Source organism: Salmo salar, chromosome ssa01 (genome assembly GCF_905237065.1).
Source record: "Salmo salar chromosome ssa01, Ssal_v3.1, whole genome shotgun sequence".
Classification (NCBI taxonomy): domain Eukaryota; kingdom Metazoa; phylum Chordata; class Actinopteri; order Salmoniformes; family Salmonidae; genus Salmo; species Salmo salar.
Genome location: NC_059442.1, coordinates 172,175,754 through 172,203,408, shown reverse-complemented (window position 1 = coordinate 172,203,408; position 27,655 = coordinate 172,175,754). Strand labels below are relative to the sequence as shown.

At 46.5% G+C, this 27,655-nt stretch overlaps 1 protein-coding gene across 2 annotated transcripts in view; it reads left to right on the top strand.

The window, feature by feature from the left end:
• The window catches only part of LOC106572881 (A-kinase anchor protein 2), a 19,808-nt gene extending 16,318 nt beyond the window's left edge, over positions 1–3,490 (top strand). For both annotated transcript variants that reach the window (XM_045694170.1, XM_045694164.1), the window contains exon 4: positions 2,274–3,490. In XM_045694170.1, coding sequence (XP_045550126.1) covers positions 2,274–2,390 — 117 coding nt within the window. In that variant the 3' untranslated portion in view covers positions 2,391–3,490. The remainder of the gene's footprint in view (positions 1–2,273) is intronic.
• The last annotated feature ends 24,165 nt before the right edge of the window (positions 3,491–27,655 follow it).

The window sequence follows — 27,655 nt, the reverse complement described above, 5'->3', positions numbered from 1 at the left end:
TTCATAAATGACCAGCATGGTCAGATAATAATAATCATAGTAGTTGTCGAGGGTGCAACAAGCACGTCCGGTGAACAGGTCAGGGTTCCATAGCCGCAGGCAGAACAGTTGAAACTGGAGCAGCAGCACGGCCAGGTGGACTGGGGACAGCAAGGAGTCATCATGCCAGGTAGTCCTGAGGCATGGTCCTAGGGCTCAGGTCCTCCGAGAGAAAGACAGAAAGAGAGAAAGAGAGAATTAGAGAGAGCATATTTAAATTCACACAGGACACCGGATAAGACAAGATAAATACTCCAGATGTAACAGACTGACCATAGCCCCCCGACACATAAACTACTGCAGCATAAATACTGGAGGCTGAGACAGGAGGGATCAGAAGTCACTGTGGCCCCATCCAATGATACCCCCGGACAGGGCCAAACAGGCAGGATATAACCCCACCCACTTTGCCAAAGCACAGCCCCCACACCACTAGAGGGATGTCTCCAACCACCAACTTACCGTCCTAAGACAAGGCCGAGTATAGCCCACAACAATCTCCACCATGGCACAACCCAAGGGGGGGCGCCAACCCAGACAGGAAGACCACGTCAGTGACTCAACCCACTCAAGTGACGCACCCCTCCCATGGATGGCATGGAAGAGCACCAGTAAGCCAGTGACTCAGCCCCTGTAATAGGGTTAGAGGCAGAGAATCACAGTGGAAAGAGGGGAACCGGCAAGGCAGAGACAGCAAGGGCGGTTCATTGCTCCAGCCTTTCCGTTCACCTTCACACTCCTGGACCAGACTATACTTAATCATAGGACCTACTGAAGAGATAAGTCTTCAGTAAAGACTTAAAGGTTGAGACTGAGACTGCGTCTCTCACATTGGTAGGCAGACCATTCCATAAAAATGGAGCTCTATAGGAGAAAGCCCTACCTCCAGCCGTTTGCTTAGAAATTCTAGGGACAATTAGGAGGCCTGCGTCTTGTGACCGTAGCGTACGTGTAGGTATGTACGGCAGGACCAAATCGGAAAGATAGGTAGGAGCAAGCCCATGTAATGCTTTGTAGGTTAGCAGTAAAACCTTGAAATCAGCCCTTGCCTTAACAGGAAGCCAGTGTAGGGAGGCTAGCACTGGAGTAATATGATCAAATTTTTTGGTTCTAGTCAGGATTCTAGCAGCCGTATTTAGCACTAACTGAAGTTTGTTTAGTGCTTTATCCGGGTAGCCGGAAAGTAGAGCATTGCAGTAGTCCAGCCTAGAAGTAACAAAAGAATGGATTAATTTTTCTGCGTCATTTTTGGACAGAAAGTTTCTGATTTTTGCAATGTTACGTAGATGGAAAAAAGCTGTCCTTGAAACAGTCTTGATATGTTCTTCAAAAGAGAGATCAGGGTCCAGAGTAACGCCGAGGTCCTTCACAGTTTTATTTGAGACGACTGTACAACCATCCAGATTAATTGTCAGATACAACAGAAGATCTCTTTGTTTCTTGGGACCTAGAACAAGCATCTCTGTTTTGTCCGAGTTTAAAAGTAGAAAGTTTGCAGCCATCCACTTCTTTATGTCTGAAACACAGGCTTCTAGCGAGGGCAATTTTGGGGCTTCACCATGTTTCATTGAAATGTACAGCTGTGTGTCGTCCGCATAGCAGTGAAATTTAACATTATGTTTTCGAATGACATCCCCAAATATATATAGTGAAAACAATAGTGGTCCTAAAACGGAACCTTGAGGAACACCGAAATGTACAATTGATTTGTCAGAGGACAAACCATTCACAGAGACAAACTGATATCTTTCCGACAGATAAGATCTAAACCAGGCCAGAACTTGTCCATGTAGACCAATTTGGGTTTCCAATCTCTCCAAAAGAATGTGGTGATCGATGGTATCAAAAGCGGCACTAAGATCTAGGAGCACGAGGACAGATGCAGAGCCTCGGTCTGACGTCACTAAAAGGTCATTTACCACCTTCACAAGTGCAGTCTCAGTGCTATGATGGGGTCTAAAACCAGACTGAAGCGTTTCGTATACATTGTTTGTCTTCAGGAAGGCAGTGAGTTGCTGTGCAACAGCTTTTTCTAAAATCGATCATTACAAAAGACGTGTAAAACTACAAAAAATATCCTGTAATACCAGAGACTCAGTTCAACTTTATTTATTTGTATTTATTTATTTAAGGGAAATGAATGAATGAAAGATCAACCAGGTACTGCCTAGTGCCCTGAAGCCCTGTCTCTACTCCCTGTTCACTGACTTGTTGTTTGTTGTCTGCGTTACCAGGTGTTGGAGGCCACCCGCGTCACCCGCAGGAAAAGCAACATGGCGCTGAGGTGGGAGGCGGGGATTTACACTAACGAGGATGGAGAAGAAGAGGAGGAAGAGGAGGAGGAAGAGTAGTCTGTGAATATCAGGGATGGAGGGAGGAGGGGCATAGCAGCAACACAACTACACAGTATTTATTTTACTAAGTATTCTGATCACATGATCTGTCACATGATCTACTGGATGGACCAACCTGGAGCATCAGCCAGCCCTGACGACACTGAAACAGAGAGACCCATGGGATACGGCTGGTTGCCAAAGCGAACGGACAAGTAACCGTGACGACGACAACAGTGTGTTCGGGCAGGTCGTTTTCCAAGGTTCCATTTTGGAATGTTTTGACTTTCTCCAGATAAAAGGAGTGTAAAGGTCAACAAGGATAACAACGATGATCTGCTGTATTGAAGTGGATATTATTGGAGGGTTGATTTGACACAGAGACGTACGCTTGCCAAGTCATCCTTAAATATTAGAGTGGAGTCAGGGAGGATGTCAGACTGAATTGAATCACTGGGGAAAAAAGACTGCATTCCCTACATAGTGCACTAGTTTTAAACAGAGTAGTGAACTAGATAGGGAATAGGGGGACACTTTCTATTGAAGCCCCAGGTTTGACCTTTCTCCAGATTACAGTACAACAGAAAACGATGTTACTGGGACTTGATCCTTGTTGGCGACTGCATGACGATATTTAACCTCATATAATACCAGCATTTCTCTAAAAGCTAAGACAGTGGCGTATAAAAATAGATATTGCTATCACTCTTCATCTTCAGTGATTTAAATGAGTTGATATTTATAAAGCAATAACAATGGAAGTCTTTTCCTCTTTCCTGACGATAATGATGTACTGTAGCCTTGAACCATTCATATGAGCTAGTCTGAAAAGCAGTGCATTCGGCTGTATTTAGACCCCGGGACTTTTTCCACATTTTGTTGCCTTATTATAAAATCCAATACATTTTCTTCCCTTCATTAATCTCCACACTATCCACACCCAATAATGACAAAGCAAAAACTTTTTAAAAATATGTTTTATTTTTCAGCAAATGTATTAAAAATAAAAACTGAAATATCACATTTACATAAGTATTCAGACCCTTTACTCAGTACTTTGTTGAAGCACCTTTGGCAGCGATTACAGTCTTGAGTCTTCTTGGGTATGATGCTACAAGCTTGGCACACCTGTATTTGGGGAGTTTCTCCCATTCTTCTCTGCAGATCCTCTCAAGCTCTGTCAGGTTGGATGGGGAGTGTCGCTGCACAGCTATTTTCAGGTCTCTCCAGAGATGTTCGATCAGGTTCAAGTCCGGGCTCATGTTAGGCCACTCAAGGACATTCAAAGACTTGTCCCGAAGCCACTCCTGCATTGTCTTGGCTGTGTGCTTAGGGTTGTTGTCCTGTTGGAAGGTGAACCTTCGCCCCAGTCTGAGGTCCTGAGTGCTCTTGAGTAGGTTTTCATCAAGGATCTCTCTGTACTTTGCTCCGTTCATCTTTCCCTCGATCCTGACTAATCTCCTAGTCCCTGCCGCTGAAAAACATCCCCACAGCATGATGCTGCCACCACCATGCTTCACCGTAGGGATGGTGCTAGGTTTCCTCCAGATGTGACGCTTGGCATTCAAGCCAAAAAGTTCAATTTTGGTTTCATCAGATTAGATAATCTTGTTTCTCATGGTCTGAGAGTCTTTAGGTGCCTTTTGGCAAACTCCAAGCGGGCTGTCATATGCCTTTTACTGAGGAGTGGCTTCCGTCTGGCCACTCTACCATAAAAGCCTGATTGGTGGAGTGCTGCAGAGATGGTTGTCCTTCTGGAAGGTTCTCCCATCTTCACAGAGGAACTCTGGAGTCTGTCAGAGTGACCATCAGGTTCTTGGTCACCTCCCTGACCAAGGCCCTTCTCCCTCGATTGTTCAGTTTGGCCGGACGGCCAGTTCTAGGAAGAGTCTTGGTGGTTCCAAACTTCTTCCATTTAAGAATGATGGAGGCCACTGTGTTCTTGGGGACCTTCAATGCTCCAGACACTTTTTGGTATCATTCCCCAGATCTGTGCCTCGACACAATCCTGTCTCGGAGCGCTATGGATAATTCCTTCAACCTCATGACTTGGTTTTTGCTCTGACATGCACTGTCAACTGTGGGACCTTATATAGACAGGTGTGTGCCTTTACAAATCATGTCCAATTAATTGAATTTACCACAGGTGGACTCCAATCAAGTTGTAGAAACATCTCAAGGATGATCAATGGAAACAGGATGCACCTGAGCTCAATTTAGAGTCTCATAGCAAAGGGTCTGAATACTGATGTAAATAAGGCATTTCTGTTTTTTTTATATTTAATATATTTACAACAAAAAAATGAAAATAAAATACATAAATATCTAATTTACATAATTATTCACAACCCTGAGGCAATACTTTGTGGAAGTAAATTTGGCAGTGATTACAGCTGTGACTCTTTCTGTGTAAGTCTCTTCGCCCATTATTCTTTTTTAAATTCTTCAAGCTCTGTCAAGTTGATTGTTGATCATTGCTCTCCCAGTGTCTGCTGGAAAGCAAAATGAATCAGGTTTTCCTCTAGGATTTTGCCTGTGCTTTTTTTTCTACAAAAAAACTCCTTAGTCCTTGCCAATGACAAGCATACCCATAACATGATGCAGCCACCATTGTGCTTGAAGATATGAAAAGTGATGTGTTGGATTTGCCCCAAACATAACGCTTTGTATTCAGAACAGAAAGTTCATTTCTTTGCCACATTTTTGCCAGTTTTACTTAAGTGCCTTGTTGCAAACAGGATGCACGTTTTGAAATATTTTCATTCGGTACTAGCTTCCTTCTTTTCACTCTGTCATTTAGGTTAGTATTGTGGAGTAGCTACAATATTGTTGATCCATCCTCAGTTTTCTCCTATCACAGCCATTAAACTCTGTAACTGTTTTAGAGTCACCATTGGCCTCATGGTGAAATCCCTGAGCTGTTTCCTTCCTCTCCAGCAACTGAGTTAGGAAGGACGCATGCATCTTTGTAGTGACTGGGTGTATTGATACACCATCCGAAGCCTAATTAATAACTTCACAATGCTTTTTTATTACATTTTTTTACACATCTAACAATAGGGGCCCTTCTTATTGAGGCATTGAATCACCTCCCTGGTCTTTGTGGTTGAATCTGTGCCTGAAATTCACTACTCGATTAAGGGTCCTTACAGATAATTGTATGTGTTGGGTACAGAGATGGGGTAGTTATTAAGAAATCATGTTAATCAGTATTATTTGAACACTGAACTTATTACACAATTTGTTAAGCACATTTTTACTCCTGAACATATTCAGGCTTACCATAACAAAGGGGTTGAATAGATATTTACTCAAGACATTTCATATTTCATTCATTTAAAAAATGTTCTACAAACATAATTCATGTATTGCGTGTAGGCCAGTGACAGGCCAGTGACACAACATCTCAATCCATTTTAAATTCAGTCTGTAACAACAACAAAATGTGGAAAAAGTCAAGGTGTGTAAATACTTTCTGAAGGCAGTGTACAATACAACAATAGAAATAGAATGAACTACTATGGGGACACTCAAAATGGCCGCCCATTATGGCATCATTCTAATTCTATGGATGCGACACAATACATGTCGGGGGAGATTTATTTCTAGAATAACACTGTTCAAAGCAGTAATCATTCTACTGGTTTCCAAACTGTCTGTGTGTCGTAGTATTTCAATGTCAGATATTTTTTATTTTTTATTTTTTTAATCCTCTGATCATTTATTTTGTACTTATATTGGCATTGCTTGTTTAATTGCTCTTTTCTCTGATGTAAGCAGTTTTGAAGTTTAAAATAATGAAATAGGATGGGTGTGTATTTGATCTCTCTAGAAGAAATGTTCTTATGTTTGCTTCTGGTGTGCTGGGGAATATTGCAATAATATCTCTGCAAATTGTTTAAGTCTTGACCTCGCCTCTAGACCTAACCTCTAGACCTCGCCAGCTAAGGGAAAGAATTATGAGAGTTATGTTGTTTTTTTAAAATATTTTTTTATGCTTTTTGGAGATAACACCATTATGATACAAAACAATGTATTGGAGGTGTTAGATTGGGTCAAGGACCACACACTTTCAAAGCACTACAATCTATTGACGTCAAAAGAGATATTTTGCATGATAAAAATATAACACGTTTTTTTTAATATCCAATATTATATCTTTTAAGGGGGACATCTTTTTCATTACACATTTAAGTATTTTTCTAAACGTGGAGACATCCAATAGCTCTATGTCCAGCTCTATGTCCAGTTCTATGTACAGCTCTATGTCCAGTTCTATGTCCAGCTCTATGTCCAGCTCTATGTCCAGCTCTATGTCCAGCTCTATGTTATAAGTCAAGCTCTACTGTAGGTCTAGTTCTTTCATAGCAAATTTATAACAAGACATAGAAGTATTAACTTCTCTAAATGGACTGGATGAACAGCACTAAAACCAGAGATGATAAAACAATGGATCGGATAACAATCATGCTGTTATTGACCGACAGACACTACTACAACAAAAGGAACATGTTTTTTTTTTTTTCCTTAGTGGATGTTGTTCTCCTAAATGAGGGCCCTACCAGTTCTACCGTCCCACAAACCAGGATCTGAGAACTGTTTAGAGAAGTAGGCCATGTACTGTGGCCCTCCAAGCCCACAGAACGTTCTAGGCATGCTCCAAGTCCGTTCATCTCCCTGACAAAGCACAGGGTCCGCGATCCAAATGACTCCCTATTCCCTAGATAGTGCTCAGGCCCTGGTCAAAGGAAGTGCACTATACAGAGAATAGGGTGTCATTTGGAATGTATCCACAATCAAGAAAATTATTTTTGTGTTTCTTATTGTTTTCTAGAAAATTGAAGTTTTTTTTTTTTTTACATTGAAAAGTATCACTATTGTGTTTCATGGGATATCACTATTGTGTTTCATGGGTATTGTGTTTCATGGGTATTGTGTTTCATGAGATATCACTATTGTTTTTCATGGGTATTGTGTTTCATGGGATATCACTATTGTTTTTCATGGGTATTGTGTTTCATGGGATAACACTATTGTTTATCATGCTTTGATTGGATGTTTCTGCTTAAGTCTGACGACACATGGGTGTCTCTCTGATTCTAATGTGAATGTGGAGACAGTGTTAACTGAGTGACAGTGTTAACTGACAGTATTCTGCTTGCCTTGGTGGAGAGTGAGAGAGGGAAGAGAGCGAGAGAAGGGTGAGAGAGAGAGGAGGGGAGAGAGAGAGGGAAGAGAGTGAGAGAAGGGTGAGAGAGAGAGAGGAGGGGAGAGTGAGAGAGGGAAGAGAGCGAGAGAAGGGTGAGAGAGAGAGGAGGGGAGAGAGAGAGGGAAGAGAGTGAGAGAAGGGTGAGAGAGAGAGAGGAGGGGAGAGTGAGAGAGGGAAGAGAGCGAGAGAAGGGTGAGAGAGAGAGGAGGGGAGAGTGAGAGAGGGAAGAGCGAGAGAGAGAGGAGGGGAGAGTGAGAGAGGGAAGAGAGCGAGAGAAGGGTGAGAGAGAGAGGAGGGGAGAGTGAGAGAGGGAAGAGAGCGAGAGAAGGGTGAGAGAGAGAGAGGAGAGGGAAAGAGCATTAATAGATTGACTTAAACTTCCTAAGATTGTCAGGGAAATTGAACTGAGATTGACCCGTGAACGAGGAAGTGGAACATAGTACAGTACATAATCACGCTAATCAGTGATTGGCTGATGATAGGCAGAGGGCAGTTATTACTGAAAGGCAGTGTTGATAGTTTGACATGATGAACAGGCAGACATGGTTTTTCTATCTGAAAATAATAAATTTTAACTCACAAAAGTAGAGTTTGTTTTTAATCGCCTGGTAGCTTTGATGTGTATGGGAGACTTTTTTATGATGAGAGACTTTTTTTTTTTTGCAGTGGAAAATACACTAAAGGAAAATAGTTATCCTGAGGCCTGTATTTAAATGCCGTGTACAGTCATCTAAACAAGCTGTGTGTGTGTGTGTGTGTGTGTGTGTGTGTGTGTGTGTGCATTTGTAAGAGCGTTTGAGTGCACGTGCGTGAGTTCGAGCACGTGTGTGTGTGTGTGTGTGTGTGTGTGTGTGTGTGTGTGTGTGTGTGTGTGTGTGTGTGTGTGTGTGTGTGTGTGTGCGTTTGTAAGAGCGTTTGAGTGCACGTGCGTGAGTTCGAGCACGTGTGTGTGTGTGTGTGTGTGTGTGTGTGTGTGAGACGGTTCTCAGGATGGTAATAAATCCACAACAGATAAATATGCAAAGTCAAGGTTATCAACAGGAGTGTCTGCTTTCCTAGCTTCACATCACAATGCTAGTTGATTAGCGTAAGGCTAAATGTATACTGTGTCTGCTATTGCCATATATGTCTTTAAAATGTACAGGTTTCTCTTAATATGACAATGCTTCTTGGGCGTATGATACAGAAATAGCACAAATCCTATAATTACATCAAGCTGAATTTGGTCTCGTAAACTTGAAAAGAAAGTAGTAATTTCTTGAATTAGTAAATGAGTAATCATATTTTATATTTGGTGGGATAATGCAGTTTGCCATGAGTGAATATTAAACCATTTAAGGGTTAGGGTCAGGACACAAATGAGGAAGTAGCAGACGAGCAATAACACACTATACAGTAATAACACACTATACAAGTGTTAAAATATTGGTGTTGTGGTTAAAAGGGTTATGAATGTTATATCTGAGTGTTGATTCTAGTGGGGTTAACACCAGTGGTATATCTGAGTGTTGATTCTAGTGGATTTAACACCAGTGGTATATCTGAGTGTTGATTCTAGTGGGGTTAACACCAGTGGTATATCTGAGTGTTGATTCTAGTGGGGTTAAAACCAGTGGTATATCTGAGTGTTGATTCTAGTGGGGTTAACACCAGTGTTATATTTGAGTGTTGATTCTAGTGACGTTAACACCAGTGGTATATCTGAGTGTTGATTCTAGTGGATTTAACACCAGTGGTATATCTGAGTGTTGATTCTAGTGGGGTTAACACCAGTGGTATATCTGAGTGTTGATTCTAGTGGATTTAACATCAGTGGTATATCTGAGTGTTGATTCTAGTGGGGTTAACACCAGTGGTATATCTGAGTGTTGATTCTAGTGGGGTTAACACCAGTGTTATATTTGAGTGTTGATTCTAGTGACGTTAACACCAGTGGTATATCTGAGTGTTGATTCTAGTGGATTTAACACCAGTGGTATATCTGAGTGTTGATTAAGATGGCTTTATTTATCGTTATAACCGCAAAAGGCGTTGCTATACTATTTTACCGTATATACCACCATCCAAAGTGGAGAGGCCCATGGTTGAGGCTCTGTAGGTTACATCGTGGAGTAGACCCTACTGGGAGGGGGAATAGGTTACCCAGTGGAATAGACCCTACTGGGAGGGGGAATAGGTTACCCAGTGGAGTAGACCCTACTGGGAGGGGGAATAGGTTACCCAGTGGAGTAGACCCTACTGGGAGGGGGAATAGGAGGGGGAATAGGTTACCCAGTGGAATAGACCCTACTGGGAGGGGGAATAGGTTACCCAGTGGAATAGACCCTACTGGGAGGGGGAATAGGTTACCCAGTGGAGTAGACCCTACTGGGAGGGGGAATAGGAGGAGGAATAGGTTACCCAGTGGAATAGACCCTACTGGGAGGGGGGAATAGGTTACCCAGTGGAGTAGACCCTACTGGGAGGGGGAATAGGAGGGGGAATAGGTTACCCAGTGGAATAGACCCTACTGGGAGGGGGAATAGGTTACCCAGTGGAGTAGACCCTACTGAGAGGGGGAATAGGAGGGGGAATAGGTTACCCAGTGGAGTAGACCCTACTGGGAGGGGGAATAGGAGGGGGAATAGGTTACCCAGTGGAGTAGACCCTACTGGGAGGGGGAATAGGAGGGGGAATAGGTTATACTGTGGAGTAGACCCTACTGAGAGGGGGAATAGGAGGGGGAATAGGTTACCCAGTGGAATAGACCCTACTGAGAGGGGGGAATAGGAGGGGGAATAGGTTATACTGTGGAGTAGACCCTACTGGGAGGGGGAATAGGAGGGGGAATAGGTTATCCAGTGGAGTAGACCCTACTGGTAGGGGGAATAGGAGGGGAAATAGGTTATACTGTGGAGTAGACCCTACTGGGAGGGGGAATAGGAGGGGGAATAGGTTACCCAGTGGAATAGACCCTACTGGGAGGGGGAATAGGAGGGGGAATAGGTTATACTGTAGAATAGACCCTACTGGGAGGGGGAATAGGAGGGGGAATAGGTTACCCAGTGGAATAGACCCTACTGAGAGGGGGAATAGGAGGGGGAATAGGTTACCCAGTGGAGTAGACCCTACTGGGAGGGGGAATAGGTTACCCAGTGGAATAGACCCTACTGGGAGGGGGAATAGGTTACCCAGTGGAGTAGACCCTACTGAGAGGGGGAATAGGAGGGGGAATAGGTTACCCAGTGGAGTAGACCCTACTGGGAGGGGGAATAGGAGGGGGAATAGGTTATACTGTGGAATAGACCCTACTGGGAGGGGGAATAGGAGGGGGAATAGGTTACCCAGTGGAATAGACCCTACTGGGAAGGGGAATAGGTTACCCAGTGGAGTAGACCCTACTGGGAGGGGGAATAGGAGGGGGAATAGGTTACCCAGTGGAATAGACCCTACTGGGAAGGGGAATAGGTTACCCAGTGGAGTAGACCCTACTGGGAGGGGGAATAGGAGGGGGAATAGGTTACCCAGTGGAATAGACCCTACTGGGAGGGGGGAATAGGTTACCCAGTGGAGTAGACCCTACTGGGAGGGGGGAATAGGTTACCCAGTGGAATAGACCCTACTGGGAGGGGGAATAGGTTACCCAGTGGAATAGACCCTACTGGGAGGGGGAATAGGAGGGGGAATAGGTTACCCAGTGGAATAGACCCTACTGAGAGGGGGGAATAGGAGGGGGAATAGGTTACCCAGTGGAATAGACCCTACTGAGAGGGGGAATAGGAGGGGGGAATAGGTTACCCAGTGGAATAGACCCTACTGGGAGGGGGAATAGGTTACCCAGTGGAGTAGACCCTACTGGGAGGGGGAATAGGAGGGGGAATAGGTTACCCAGTGGAATAGACCCTACTGAGAGGGGGAATAGGAGGGGGAATAGGTTACCCAGTGGAATAGACCCTACTGAGAGGGGGAATAGCTGATGTGATGAAGAAGCAATGTAAAGCCCTACCTATGTTTATATTTTAACCACTTGTATGTTCATATTCTGCTTCTGTTGGTTTATATAGTGGGCTACAGCTATATCATTATTTTCTCATTAAAAAGAAAATCTGTAATTTTGTGACTAATTCTCTATTATTATTGAATTGATTATGCAGCTGATCGGTTTCCCTGTTGGAGTCATTTTAGTCTTTCATGACCTAATAAAATATTGTCACTGTTAACACTCACACTGATTCACCTCACACACACACTGATTCACCTCACACACACACTGATTCACCTCCCACACACACTGATTCACCTCACACTCACACCGATTCACCTCCCACACACACTGATTCACCTCCCACACACTGATTCACCTCTCACACACACACTGATTCACCTCACACACACTGACTCACCTCACACACACACTGACTCACCTCACACACACACCGATTCACCTCTCACTCACACTGATTCACCTCCCACTCACACTGATTCACCTCACACTCACACTGATTCACCTCACACTCACACTGATTCACCTCCCACTCACACCGATTCACCTCACACACACACTGATTCACCTCCAACACACACTGATTCACCTCACACACACACTGATTCACCTCACACACACACCGATTCACCTCCCACACACACTGATTCACCTCCCACACACACTGATTCACCTCACACTCACACCGATTCACCTCCCACACACACTGATTCACCTCCCACACACTGATTCACCTCTCACACACACACTGATTCACCTCACACACACTGACTCACCTCCCACACACACTGATTCACCTCCCACACACACTGATTCACCTCACACTCACACCGATTCACCTCCCACACACACCGATTCACCTCTCACTCACACTGATTCACCTCCCACTCATTTTACATTTACATTTTAGTCATTTAGCAGACGCTCTTATCCAGAGCGACTTACAAATTGGTGCATTCACCTATAATATCCAGTGGAACAACCACTTTACAATAGTGCATCTAAATCTTTTAAGGGGGGGGTTAGAAGGATTACTTTATCCTATCCCAGGTATTCCTTGAAGAGGTGGGGTTTCAGGTGTCTCCGGAAGGTGGTGATTGACTCCGCTGTCCTGGCGTCGTGAGGGAGCTTGTTCCACCATTGGGGTGCCAGAGCAGCGAACAGTTTTGACTGGGCTGAGCGGGAACTGTGCTTCCTCAGAGGTAGGGAGGCGAGCAGGCCAGAGGTGGATGAACGGAGTGCCCTTGTTTGGGTGTAGGGCCTGATCAGAGCCTGAAGGTACGGAGGTGCCGTTCCCCTCACAGCTCCGTAGGCAAGCACCATGGTCTTGTAGCGGATGCGAGCTTCGACTGGAAGCCAGTGGAGAGAGCGGAGGAGCGGGGTGACGTGAGAGAACTTGGGAAGGTTGAACACCAGACGGGCTGCGGCGTTCTGGATGAGTTGTAGGGGTTTAATGGCACAGGCAGGGAGCCCAGCCAACAGCGAGTTGCAATAATCCAGACGGGAGATGACAAGTGCCTGGATTAGGACCTGCGCCGCTTCCTGTGTGAGGCAGGGTCGTACTCTGCGAATGTTGTAGAGCATGAACCTACAGGATCGGGTCACCGCCTTGATGTTGGTGGAGAACGACAGGGTGTTGTCCAGGGTCACGCCAAGGCTCTTAGCACTCTGGGAGGAGGACACAAGGGAGTTGTCAACCGTGATGGCGAGATCATGGAACGGGCAGTCCTTCCCCGGGAGGAAGAGCAGCTCCGTCTTGCCGAGGTTCAGCTTGAGGTGGTGATCCGTCATCCACACTGATATGTCTGCCAGACATGCAGAGATGCGATTCGCCACCTGGTTGTCAGAAGGGGGAAAGGAGAAGATTAATTGTGTGTCATCTGCATAACAATGATATGAGAGACCATGTGAGGATATGACAGAGCCAAGTGACTTGGTGTATAGCGAGAATAGGAGTGGGCCAAGAACAGAGCCCTGGGGGACACCAGTGGTGAGAGCACGTGGTGCGGAGACAGATTCTCGCCACGCCACCTGGTAGGAGCGACCTGTCAGGTAGGACGCAATCCAAGCGTGCGCGGTGCCGGAGATGCCCAGCTCGGAGAGGGTGAAGAGGAGGATCTGATGGTTCACGGTATCAAAGGCAGCAGATAGGTCTAGAAGGATGAGAGCAGAGGAGAGAGAGTTAGCTTTAGCAGTGCGGAGAGCCTCCGTGACACAGAGAAGAGCAGTCTCAGTTGAATGCCCAGTCTTGAAACCTGACTGATTAGGATCAAGAAGGTCATTCTGAGAGAGATAGCAAGAGAGCTGGCCAAGGACGGCGCGTTCAAGAGTTTTGGAGAGAAAGGAAAGAAGGGATACTGGTCTGTAGTTGTTGACATCGGAGGGATCGAGTGTAGGTTTTTTTCAGAAGGGGTGCAACTCTCGCTCTCTTGAAGACGGAAGGGACGTAGCCAGCGGTCAAGGATGCGTTGATGAGCGAGGTGAGGTAGGGGAGAAGGTCTCCGGAAATGGTCTGGAGAAGAGAGGAGGGGATAGGGTCAAGTGGGCAGGTTGTTGGGCGGCCGGCCGTCACAAGACGCGAGATTTCATCTGGAGAGAGAGGGGAGAAAGAGGTCAAAGCACAGGGTAGGGCAGTGTGAGCAGGACCAGCAGTGTCGTTTGACTTAGCAAACGAGGATCGGATGTCGTCAACCTTCTTTTCAAAATGGTTGACGAAGTGATCCGCAGAGATGGAGGAGGGGGGAGGGGGAGGAGGATTCAGGAGGGAGGAGAAGGTAGCAAAGAGCTTCCTAGGGTTAGAGGCAGATGCTTGGAGTTTAGAGTGGTAGAAAGTGGCTTTAGCAGCAGAGACAGAAGAGGAAAATGTAGAGAGGAGGGAGTGAAAGGATGCCAGGTCCGCAGGGGAGGCGAGTTTTCCTCCATTTCCGCTCGGCTGCCCGGAGCCCTGTTCTGTGAGCTCGCAGTGAGTCGTCGAGCCACGGAGCAGGAGGGGAGGACCGAGCCGGCCTGGAGGATAGGGGACAGAGGAAATCAAAGGATGCAGAGAGGGAGGAGAGGAGGGTTGAGGAGGCAGAATCAGGAGATAGGTTTGAGCAGAGGGAAGAGATGATAGGATGGAAGAGGAGAGAGTAGCGGGAGAGAGAGAGGCGAAGGTTGGGACGGCGCAATACCATCCGAGTAGGGGGAGAGTGAGAAGTGTTGGATGAGAGCGAGAGGGAAAAGGATACAAGGTAGTGGTCGGAGACTTGGAGGGGAGTTGCAATGAGATTAGTGGAAGAACAGCATCTAGTAAAGATGAGGTCAAGCGTATTGCCTGCCTTGTGAGTAGGGGGGAAGGTGAGAGGGTGAGGTCGAAAGAGGAGAGGAGTGGAAAGAAGGAGGCAGAGAGGAATGAGTCGAAGGTAGACGTGGGGAGGTTAAAGTCACCCAGAACTGTGAGAGGTGAGCCATCCTCAGGAAAGGAACTTCTCAAGGCGTCAAGCTCATTGATGAACTCTCCAAGGGAACCTGGAGGGCGATAAATGATAAGGATGTTAAGCTTGAAAGGGCTGGTAACTGTGACAGCATGGAATTCAAATGAGGAGATAGACAGATGGGTCAGAGGAGAAAGAGAGAATGTCCACTTGGGAGAGATGAGGATTCCAGTGCCACCACCCCGCTGGCTCGATGCTCTAGGGGTATGCGAGAACACGTAGTCAGACGAGGAGAGAGCAGTAGGAGTAGCAGTGTTATCTGTGGTGATCCATGTTTCCGTCAGCGCCAGGAAGTCTAGGGACTGGAGGGTAGCATAGGCTGAGATGAACTCAGCCTTGTTGGCCGCAGACCGGCAGTTCCAGAGGCTGCCGGAGACCTGGAACTCCACGTGGGTCGTGCGCGCTGGGACCACCAGGTTAGAGTGGCAGCGGCCACGCGGTGTGGAGCGTTTGTATGGCCTGTGCAGAGGAGAGAGAACAGGGATAGGCAGACACATAGTAGACAAGCTACAGAAGAGGCTACGCTAATGCAAATGAGATTGGAGTGACAAGTGGACTACACGTCTCGAATGTTCAGGAAGTTAAGCTTACGTTGCAAAAATGTTATTGACTAAAATGATACAGTACTGCTGGCTGGTGGAGTAGGCTAGCTAGCAGTGGCTGCGTTGTTGACTTTGAACGTGTAGCTGGCTAGGTAACCTCGGTAGTTTCAGTACTACACCTTGTCATGATACAAAGCAACTTTGTAGCTAGCTAGCTAACATAACACTAATCAAGACGTTCCTTGTAGTGTATTAAGTTTCAACAATGCTGCTCGTCGGTAATAGTTGGCTAGTTGGCTAGGTTAGGAAAAATGGCGTCGCGGGGGACGGAAATAGCTGGCTAGCTAACCTCGATGGCTGGCTAGCTAACAATTATCAATTAACAATTATCAAGCTATGACAAAGACAACTAGGTAGCTAGCTAGGTAACACTGCACTAGTCAAATCGTTCCGTTGTAAAGTATTAGTAACTACAGCGCTGCTAGTCGGTAACGGTTGGCTAGCTGGCAGTGGGTTAATGATGACTAGGTGTGTTGAGTAAGTCTGGCGCCGCGTCGCGGCTGGCTAGCACACCTCGATAATACTCAAACTCAAACTACACAATTATCTTAGATACAGAGACAGCAAAGACAACTATGTAGCTGGCTAACTAACACTAACGCCACACTAATCAAGTCGTTGCGTTGTAATGTAATAGTTTCTGCGGTGCTGCTAGTCGGTAGAAGTTGGCTAGCTAACAGTGATGACTAGCTAGCTAGCAGCTAGCAGTGTTGACTACGTTAGGAGGACGAAGATAGCTAGCCTCGATAATTACTCAGTTACTTTAAACTACACAATTATCTTTGATACAAAGACGGCTATGTAGCTAGCTAAGAAGAATTGCTCAGATGAAACAAATCAAGCCGTTGTAATGTAGCGAAGTGTAATATTACCTGTGGAGCGAAGCGTGGTGCGACTGCTCGCTCCAAACCGGAAGTCCTTGATGACACTGATTCACCTCACACTCACACTGATTCACCTCACACTCACACTGATTCACCTCCCACACACACTGATTCACCTCCCTCATACTGATTCACCTCACACACACACTGATTCACCTCCCACACACACACTGATTCACCTCCCACTCACACACTGATTCACCTCACACTGATTCACCTCTCACACTCACACCGATTCACCTCACACACACACTGATTCACCTCACACACACACACACACACACACACACACACACACACACACACTGATTCACCTCACACACACACTGATTCACCCCACACACACACTGATTCACCTCACACACACACTGATTCACCTCACACACACACTGATTCACCTCACACACACACACACACTGATTCACCTCACACACACACTGATTCACCCCACACACACACACTGATTCACCTCACACACACACTGATTCACCTCACACACACACTGATTCACCTCTCACACGCACTGATTCACCTCACACACACTGATTCACCTCACACACACACACTGATTCACCTCACACACACAATGATTCACCTCCCACACACACTGATTCACCTCCCACACACACTGATTCACCTCCCTCATACTGATTCACCTCCCACACACACTGATTCACCTCCCTCATACTGATTCACCTCACACACACAATGATTCACCTCCCTCATACTGATTCACCTCCCACTCACAATGATTTACCTCCCACTCACACTGATTCACCTCACACACACACTGATTCACCTCACACACACACTGATTCACCTCTCACTCACACTGATTCACCTCTCACTCACACTGATTCACCTCCCACACACACTGATTCACCTCACACACACACACTGATTCACCTCACACACACACTGATTCACCTCCCACACACACTGATTCACCTCCCACACACACTGATTCACCTCCCACACACACTGATTCACCTCCCACACACACTGATTCACCTCTCACACACAATGATTCACCTCACACACACTGATTCACCTCACACTCACACTGATTCACCTCACACTCACACTGATTCACCTCACACTCACACTGATTCACCTCACACTCACACTGATTCACCTCCCTCATACTGATTCACCTCACACACACACTGATTCACCTCCCACTCACACTGATTCACCTCTCACACTCACACCGATTCACCTCACACACACACTGATTCACCTCACACACAGACACACACACACACACACACACACACACACACACTGATTCACCTCACACACACACTGATTCACCCCACACACACACTGATTCACCTCACACACACACTGATTCACCTCACACACACACTGATTCACCTCACACACACACTGATTCACCTCTCACACACACTGATTCACCTCTCACACACACTGATTCACCTCTCACACACACTGATTCACCTCTCACACACACTGATTCACCTCACACACACACACTGATTCACCTCACACACACACTGATTCACCTCCCACTCACACTGATTCACCTCCCACTCACACTGATTCACCTCACACACACACACACTGATTCACCTCACACTCACACTGATTCACCTCTCACTCACACTGATTCACCTCACACTCACACTGATTCACCTCCCACACACACTGATTCACCTCTCACTCACACTGATTCACCTCTCACTCACACTGATTCACCTCCCACACACACACTGATTCACCTCACACACACACTGATTCACCTCCCACACACACTGATTCACCTCTCACTCACACTGATTCACCTCTCACTCACACTGATTCACCTCCCACACACACACTGATTCACCTCACACACACACTGATTCACCTCACACACACACTGATTCACCTTCCACTCACACTGATTCACCTCACACACACACTGATTCACCTCACACACACACTGATTCACCTCACACACACACACTGATTCACCTCACACACACACACACACACACACACACACACACACACACACACACACACACACACACACACACACACACACACACACACACACACACACACACCACACACACACAGCCACCACTTGTGTACCGGACACCTCCACAGCCTCCACTGGCGTACCGGACACCTCCACTGGCATACCGGACACCCCCACAGCCACCACTAGCGTACCGGACACCCCCACAGCCACTACTGGCGTACCGGACACCCCCACAGCCACCACTGGCGTACCGGACACCCCCACAGCCACCACTGGCGTACCGGACACCCCCACAGCCACCACTGGCGTACTGGACACCCCCACAGCCACCACAAGGTGGGGGGGCACATGAGCTCCTGTAGCCCCTGTCATCAATCTGTATTTTTTTTTTATGTAATAAATCATTTTGACATTAACCCACCAAAAACTCATTGATAAACCTTTTAAACGTCCATATGAACTAGGAAGCTAAGGGTTTTAACGTCCATATGAACTAGGAAGCTAAGGGTTTTAACGTCCATATGAACTAGGAAGCTAAGGGTTTTAATGTCCATATGAACTAGGAAGCTAAGGGTTTTAACGTCCATATGAACTAGGAAGCTAAGGGTTTTAACGTCCATATGAACTAGGAAGCTAAGGGTTTTAACGTCCATATGAACTAGGAAGCTAAGGGTTTTAACGTCCATATGAACTAGGAAGCTAAGGGTTTTAACGTCCATATGAACTAGGAAGCTAAGGGTTTTAACGTCCATATGAACTAGGAAGCTAAGGGTTTTAACGTCCATATGAACTAGGAAGCTAAGGGGTTTTAACGTCCATATGAACTAGGAAGCTAAGGGTTTTAACGTCCATATGAACTAGGAAGCTAAGGGTTTTAACGTCCATATGAACTAGGAAGCTAAGGGTTTTAACGTCCATATGAACTAGGAAGCTAAGGGTTTTAACGTCCATATGAACTAGGAAGCTAAGGGTTTTAACGTCCATATGAACTAGGAAGCTAAGGGTTTGTTTCTGGGGCTTCTGAAATGTGCCTACAAGTATTTGTATTAACTCATAGAAGGGTTAGGTTAGGCCCCTACCTCCCGTGGCTGTAACATTTTTTAATTGAGCCTCTCGTTCTCCATTATTGCCGGCCTCAACACATTATGGGAAATAGATTATCTGTACAGGAAGCTCTGAGGACAAGTCGTTTTGGACAACTGGACAGCAAATAAATTGGCAGATGCAAACAGATAATCATCTTGAGCAGACAACAGTTATTGAGGGGCTTGAACAACAAAAAAGGTGGTTTGTGATTTCGTTCATACTGGTGAATCGGCGTTTTATATGCGTGCTGCAATATCAACAGTATGTCTTAGTTTGCATCATTCAAGGACTAACTTTAAATTGTGTGCAGGCCGTGGTGAATCAAATCAAACTGATTTATAAAGCCCTTCTTACATCAGCTGATATCTCAAAGTGCTGTACAGAAACCCAGCCTAAAACCCCAAACAGCAAGCAATGCAGGTGTAGAAGCACGGTGGCTAGGAAAAACTCCCTAGAAAGGCCAGAACCTAGGAAGAAACCTAGAGAGGAACCAGGCAATGAGGGGTGGCCAGTCCTCTTCTGGCTGTGCTGGGTGGAGATTAGAAACCTAGAGAGGAACCAGGCAATGAGGGGTGGACCAGTCCTCTTCTGGCTGTGCCGGGTGGAGATTATAACAGAACATGGCCAAAATGTTCAAATGTTCATAGATGACCAGCAGGGTCAAATAATAATAATCACAGTGGTTGTAGAGGGTGCAACAGGTCAGCACCTCAAGAGTATAAAAAGGAGGACTTCAGGACACGAGGGGAGTCTCTCAAGTTGAATTTAATTTACTTTGAATATTGCAGCCCATTTGTGTAGAGGCTATTTGGCCTTTTTCATCGTAAAATGTGGAAACAACAGCCCAGACCCATCATAGTCTTCAGTTAGAGCAGGCCTCTACTAAAGCCTTGGGCTCACCGGACACGGACACTCACTCTGACCCAACCTAGCCATGGTAATGGTGGCTATCATTAAGTCTGAACAGACTGTGCTGGCTAAGGTGGAGTCACTATCCACTGACCTAGCTGCACAAATAGCCAGTCTCTCCACCGAGGTCAACACAAAGATCGACTCCATTAAAGAAGACTTGGCGAAACATGACACACGTCTGAAATGCGGCGCAAATACTTACTACGACAAAGTGGTGCCACTGGAAGTTATCCGGATATCATCAGATGTCGTCAAACTAACTTCCAACGTTGAGGACCGCCGGGCGGGGGGGGAACGGTCAGGGACTCGAGACCGTAGGCGGATCGCGGCCTACCCTGTTCATAGCTAAACCACGACGGCCAGAAGATTCGCATTTACCCGGTGGCAGTCAGGAAGAAGAGCTCGGCCTTCAATGAGGTGAGGGGGCTCCTACATCGCTGTCGAGGACACCAAGTTTGGTATTCTCTACCCAGCAATGCTGAAGATCACTACTCTGTGGACCCAACCAGGGCCAAAAGAATACATTGTCGCGCACCTACCTCCGCAGGAGGACAGGCGACATACGACTAACTAGCCATTGTAGGCTCATACTCTGCCCCTGACCCTACACTAGCCATACTAACGCGACTAAGGACCAACTAATTAGTGAACTCATCTCTACCCTGCTGCCAAAAAGGACAATTATTCTTACAGTAACAACGATGGAATGTATAGGGTGACATGTCCTCACAAGGACAATATAGTTTGAATAGTATTTTATTTACAGTACATGGTACAATTAGCATTTACCAACTAGCTGCGGCTGGACAGCTACTATCTTAAAAAAAATACATATCAACTCACATTGATGTCTTTTTACAGATCAACTGCAACCCTGACATGTCTCACTCTACTGTGTGGGAGTCGTTAAAAGCATATCTAAGGGGACAAATTATTTCATACACAGTTTATGACAACAAACAGCGCACCAAACGCTTATCGGAGCTATCTCAGCTCATTCTAGATGTGCCTTGTTACCTTCCCCAGTTTCTGTGTTGTTGTGGGTTTGATATGTGTGTCTATTTCAGGAAATGGCTTCTTGGATTCCTAAAGCAGCTGAATGGTCGGACCCATCGCTGATTGGAGCTCTGGCCTTAACTCATTCTAGATATGCCTCTTCTCTGACTCCTGAACTCTACAGAGAGAGACTGCAACTCCAATCGGAAATTGACAATCTTTCCACTAAACAAACAGATCAGCTTCTGTTTAAGTCGAGGTAGACATTTTATGGACACGGAGAGAAAGCTGGCAAGTTATTATGGGGCGGCAGGTAGCCTAGTGGTTAGAGTGTTGGTGTCACAGCTGTCGTCATGGAGAGAAGAAGACCAAGGTGCAGCGGAGTTAGTGTTCATGATTTAATTTAAAAATAGAACACTGGAACACTACAAAACAAGAAAACACCGACAGCTCAACAGTACTGACAGCATAACACACTGAACAGAAACAATTACCCACAACCCCAAGGAAAAACACACACTACTATATAGGACTCCCAATCAAAGGCAACTCAACACACCTGCCTTCAATTGGGAGTCCAACCCCAATTAACTAACACATAACACAAAACTCTGCCACGTCCTGACCAAAACTAATACAATTACGCCCTCTGCTGCTCAGGACGTGACCGCTGGACTTGTAACCGAAAGGTTGCAAGATTGAATCCCCGAGCTGACAATGTTAAAAATCTGTCGTTCTGCCCCTGAACAAGACAGTTAACCCTAGGCCGTTATTGAAAATAAGAATTTGTTCTTAACTGACTTGCCTGGTTAAATAAAGGTAAAATAAAAATATATATTTCACCAGCTTTGACAATCCACTGCTAGCAGCACCATACCTGAAATCTGTGTTGCAGCTGATTTAACTTCTACCAATCCCAAAGAAATCAACAATCAATTTAAGCAATTCTACTCTGCTCTTTACTCGTCAGAGGCTCTTCCTGACATCTCATATGCATGCACTTCTAGACAATCTGAACATCCCCTGTCTCAATTCAGATGAACAAACCAACATGGATGCTTCAATAAGTGATGATGAAGCTACTCGGGCAATCCAGTCCATGCAGAGGGGTAAAGCCCCTGGGCCTGATGGCTTCTCTATATAAAGTATTCTCCTTTAAACTATCCCCTATCCTCAGCTCAGTGTACAATGAAATATTTTCTAATCAGAAACTGCCCCAGATACTTACCCAGGCAACTATTTGCTTAAAAAGGACAAGAATCCTTTAGACTGTGGCTCATACCGCCCTATAAGCCTTTTGTGCTGCGATTATAAAATTCTCACTGAGGTCCTCTGGCGCCATTTCGACCACCTGTGGAGTCTATACCCTCTCTCTAACCCTGTGGAGTCTATACCCTCTCTCTAACCCTGTGGAGTCTCTACCCTCTCTCTAACCCTGTGGAGTCTATACCCTCTCTCTAACCCTGTGGAGTCTATACCCTCTCTCTAACCCTGTGGAGTCTCTACTCTCTAACCCTGTGGAGTCTCTACCCTCTCTCTAACCCTGTGGAGTCTCTACCCTCTCTAACCCTGTGGAGTCTCTACCCTCTCTCTAACCCTGTGGAGTCTATACCCTCTCTCTAACCCTGTGGAGTCTATACCCTCTCTCTAACCCTGTGGAGTCTATACCCTCTCTCTAACCCTGTGGAGTCTCTACCCTCTCTCTAACCCTGTGGAGTCTATACCCTCTCTCTAACCCTGTGGAGTCTATACCCTCTCTCTAACCCTGTGGAGTCTCTACTCTCTAACCCTGTGGAGTCTCTACCCTCTCTCTAACCCTGTGGAGTCTCTACCCTCTCTAACCCTGTGGAGTCTCTACCCTCTCTCTAACCCTGTGGAGTCTATACCCTCTCTCTAACCCTGTGGAGTCTATACCCCCTCTCTAACCCTGTGGAGTCTCTACCCTCTCTAACCCTGTGGAGTCTCTACCCTCTCTCTAACCCTGTGGAGTCTCTACCCTCTCTCTAACCCTGTGGAGTCTATACCCTCTCTCTAACCCTGTGGAGTCTCTACCCTCTCTCTAACCCTGTGGAGTCTATTCCCTCTCTCTAACCCTGTGGAGTCTCTACCCTCTCTCTAACCCTGTGGAGTCTATACCCTCTCTCTAACCCTGTGGAGTCTCTACCCTCTCTCTAACCCTGTGGAGTCCATACCCTCTCTCTAACCCTGTGGAATCTCTACCATCTCTCTAACCCTGTGGAGTCTATTCCCTCTCTCTAACCCTGTGGAGTCTATACCCTCTCTCTAACCCTGTGGAGTCTCTACCCTCTCTCTAACCCTGTGGAGTCTATTCCCTCTCTCTAACCCTGTGGAGTCTATACCCTCTCTCTAACCCTGTGGAGTCTCTACCCTCTCTCGAACCCTGTGGAGTCTCTACCCTCTCTCTAACCCTGTGGAGTCTCTACCCTCTCTCTAACCCTGTGGAGTCTCTACCCTCTCTCTAACCCTGTGGAGTCTATACCCTCTCTCTAACCCTGTGGAGTCTCTACCCTCTCTCTAACCCTGTGGAGTCTATACCCTCTCTCTAACCCTGTGGAGTCTCTACTCTCTAACCCTGTGGAGTCTATACCCTCTCTCTAACCCTGAGGAGTCTCTACCCTCTCTCTAACCCTGTGGAGTCTACACCCTCTCTCTAACCCTGTGGAGTCTACACCCTCTCTCTAACCCTGTGGAGTCTACACCCTCTCTCTAACCCTGTGGAGTCTACTCCCTCTCTCTAACCCTGTGGAGTCTCTACCCTCTCTCTAACCCTGTGGAGTCTACACCCTCTCTCTAACCCTGTGGAGTCTATACCCTCTCTCTAACCCTGTGGAGTCTATACCCTCTCTCTAACCCTGTGGAGTCTATACCCTCTCTCTAACCCTGTGGAGTCTCTACTCTCTAACCCTGTGGAGTCTCTACCCTCTCTCTAACCCTGTGGAGTCTCTACCCTCTCTCTAACCCTGTGGAGTCTATTCCCTCTCTCTAACCCTGTGGAGTCTCTACCCCCTCTCTAACCCTGTGGAGTCTCTACCCCCTCTCTAACCCTGTGGAGTCTATACCCTCTCTCTAACCCTGTGGAGTCTATACCCCCTCTCTAACCCTGTGGAGTCTCTACCCTCTCTAACCCTGTGGAGTCTCTACCCTCTCTCCAACCCTGTGGAGTCTCTACCCTCTCTCTAACCCTGTGGAGTCTATACCCTCTCTCTAACCCTGTGGAGTCTCTACCCTCTCTCTAACCCTGTGGAGTCTATTCCCTCTCTCTAACCCTGTGGAGTCTCTACCCTCTCTCTAACCCTGTGGAGTCTCTACCCTCTCTCTAACCCTATGGAGTCTCTACCCTCTCTTTAACCCTGTGGAGTCTATACCCTCTCTCTAACCCTGTGGAGTCTACACCCTCTCTCTAACCCTGTGGAGTCTACTCCCTCTCTCTAACCCTGTGGAGTCTATTCCCTCTCTCTAACCATGTGGAGTCTATACCCTCTCTCTAACCCTGTGGAGTCTCTACCCTCTCTCTAACCCTGTGGAGTCTCTACCCTCTCTCTAACCCTGTGGAGTCTCTACCCTCTCTCTAACCCTGTGGAGTCTATACCCTCTCTCTAACCCTGTGGAGTCTCTACCCTCTCTCTAACCCTGTGGAGTCTCTACCCTCTCTCTAACCCTGTGGAGTCTATACCCTCTCTCTAACCCTGTGGAGTCTCTACTCTCTAACCCTGTGGAGTCTATAACCTCTCTCTAACCCTGAGGAGTCTCTACCCTCTCTTTAACCCTGTGGAGTCTACACCCTCTCTCTAACCCTGTGGAGTCTACTCCCTCTCTCTAACCCTGTGGAGTCTCTACCCTCTCTCTAACCCTGTGGAGTCTACACCCTCTCTCTAACCCTGTGGAGTCTATACCCTCTCTCTAACCCTGTGGAGTCTATACCCTCTCTCTAACCCTGTGGAGTCTCTACCCTCTCTCTAACCCTATAGAGTCTCTACCCTCTCTCTAACCCTATAGAGTCTCTACCCTCTCTCTAACCCTGAGGAGTCTCTACCCTCTCTCTAACCCTGGGGAGTCTATACCCTCTCTCTAACCCTGTGGAGTCTCTACCCCTCTCTAACCCTGTGGAGTCTCTACACTCTCTAACCCTGTGGAGTCTATACCCTCTCTCTAACCCTGTGGAGTCTATACCCTCTCTCTAACCCTGTGGAGTCTCTACCCTCTCTCTAACCCTGTGGAGTCTCTACCCTCTCTCTAACCCTGTGGAATCCATACCCTCTCTCTAACCCTGTGGAGTCTCTACCCTCTCTCTAACCCTGTGGAGTCTCTACCCTCTCTCTAACCCTGTGGAGTCTCTACCCTCTCTCTAACCCTGTGGAGTCGCTACCCTCTCTCTAACCCTGTGGAGTCTCTACCATCTCTCTAACCCTGTGGAGTCTATACCCTCTCTCTAATCCTGTGGAGTCTATACCCTCTCTCTAATCCTGTGGAGTCTATACCCTCTCTCTAACCCTGTGGAGTCTATACCCTTTCTCTAACCCTGAGGAGTCTCTACCCCCTCTCTAACCCTGGGGAGTCTCTACCCTCTCTCTAACCCTGGGGAGTCTATTCCCTCTCTCTAACCCTGTGGAGTCTCTACCCCCTCTCTAACCCTGTGGAGTCTCTACCCTCTCTCTAACCCTGGGGAGTCTATTCCCTATCTCTTAGACATGCTACAAGGTATTGGGACATTCTCTGGTTATAGGTTAAACCTAACAAAATGCGTGCTCCTGCCAATGAATCAGTTAGCAGAAGGTATTGAGTATGACCATTTCCTGTTTTTTAGCATCAGATCTTTACTTATTTAGGGATGAAGGTCACACGCTCATTTTAAGGCTCTGTTTAAACATATCTTCCAAACACTCCTGGAGAGCAGTAAGCAGGATTTCATAAGGTGGTCGCCTCTTCCCATTTCATTAGCAGGTCGCATTAATTCTGTTAAGATGACTGTACTACCTAGATTTTTGTACTTTATTCCAAATGATTCCCATTTTACTGCCAAAGTTGATGTTCTAACAAATGGACGGCTACATTTCCAACTTCATTTGTAATAAAGTCAAATCCACGAATGAGAAAGGTATATCTAAAGACACCAAAGCCTGCAGGGTGGCTGTGTCTTCCCAATGTTAACACTACTACTGGTCAGCAAATATATCTACATATAAGTTAGGGTTATTGGGTTTCTACATTTGAAAACAAGGATTGGTCCAACTTGGGCCATCATGGACTTACAGTCAATCCATCCAACTTCTCCCGTCTCGCTCCTGTGATCCCCACTGCCTATGAACCTTGACACCCATGTTTTGAATCCCATTGTCAAGAACTCCATTAATTATAATCTGGTCCTGGGCCTCTCGAGGAGCTCAGTGGTCTAAGGTACTGCATCGCAGTGCTAGCTGTGCCACTAGAGATTCTGGGTTCAAGTCCAGGCTCTGTCGCAGCCGGCCGCGACCGGGAGACCCATTGGGCGGCGCACAATTGGCCCAGTGTCGTCTGGGTTAGGGGAGGGTTATGCCCACTGGAAGCCCGAGGTAAGGAGAGCAGTGACCTCAGGTCTCCCCACTGGAAGCCCGAGGTAAGGAGAGCAGTGACCTCAGGTCTCCCCACTGGAAGCCCGATGTAAGGAGAGCAGTGACTTCAGGTCTCCCCACTGGAAGCCCGAGGTAAGGAGAGCAGTGACCTCAGGTCTCCCCACTGGAAGCCCGAGGTAAGGAGAGCAGTGACCTCAGGTCTCCCCACTGGAAGCCCGAGGTAAGGAGAGCAGTGACCTCAGGTCTCCCCACTGGAAGCCCGAGGTAAGGGGAGCGGGGGAATCTATCAAATAGAACACCTCTTAACTTTGTACAGTACTAATGCAATTAGATATGTAATTTAGTTTGTGTGTTTCTTGTTTGAAGACCAATAGTGTAATAATCAGGTTCTCTTCTTTATAAGTGTGTTATTCTATTTGTGTGATGTAGGATTTGTGCAATTTAGATTTATTTGTGTGTTTTTTGTTAGTAATAGGGTAATAGTGTAATAATTAAATTCTCTTTTTTATTTTGTATTTATATAGTACAATTTGTTACTTATTTTTTTATATTTATGAGTCTTATTTTTGTATATATATT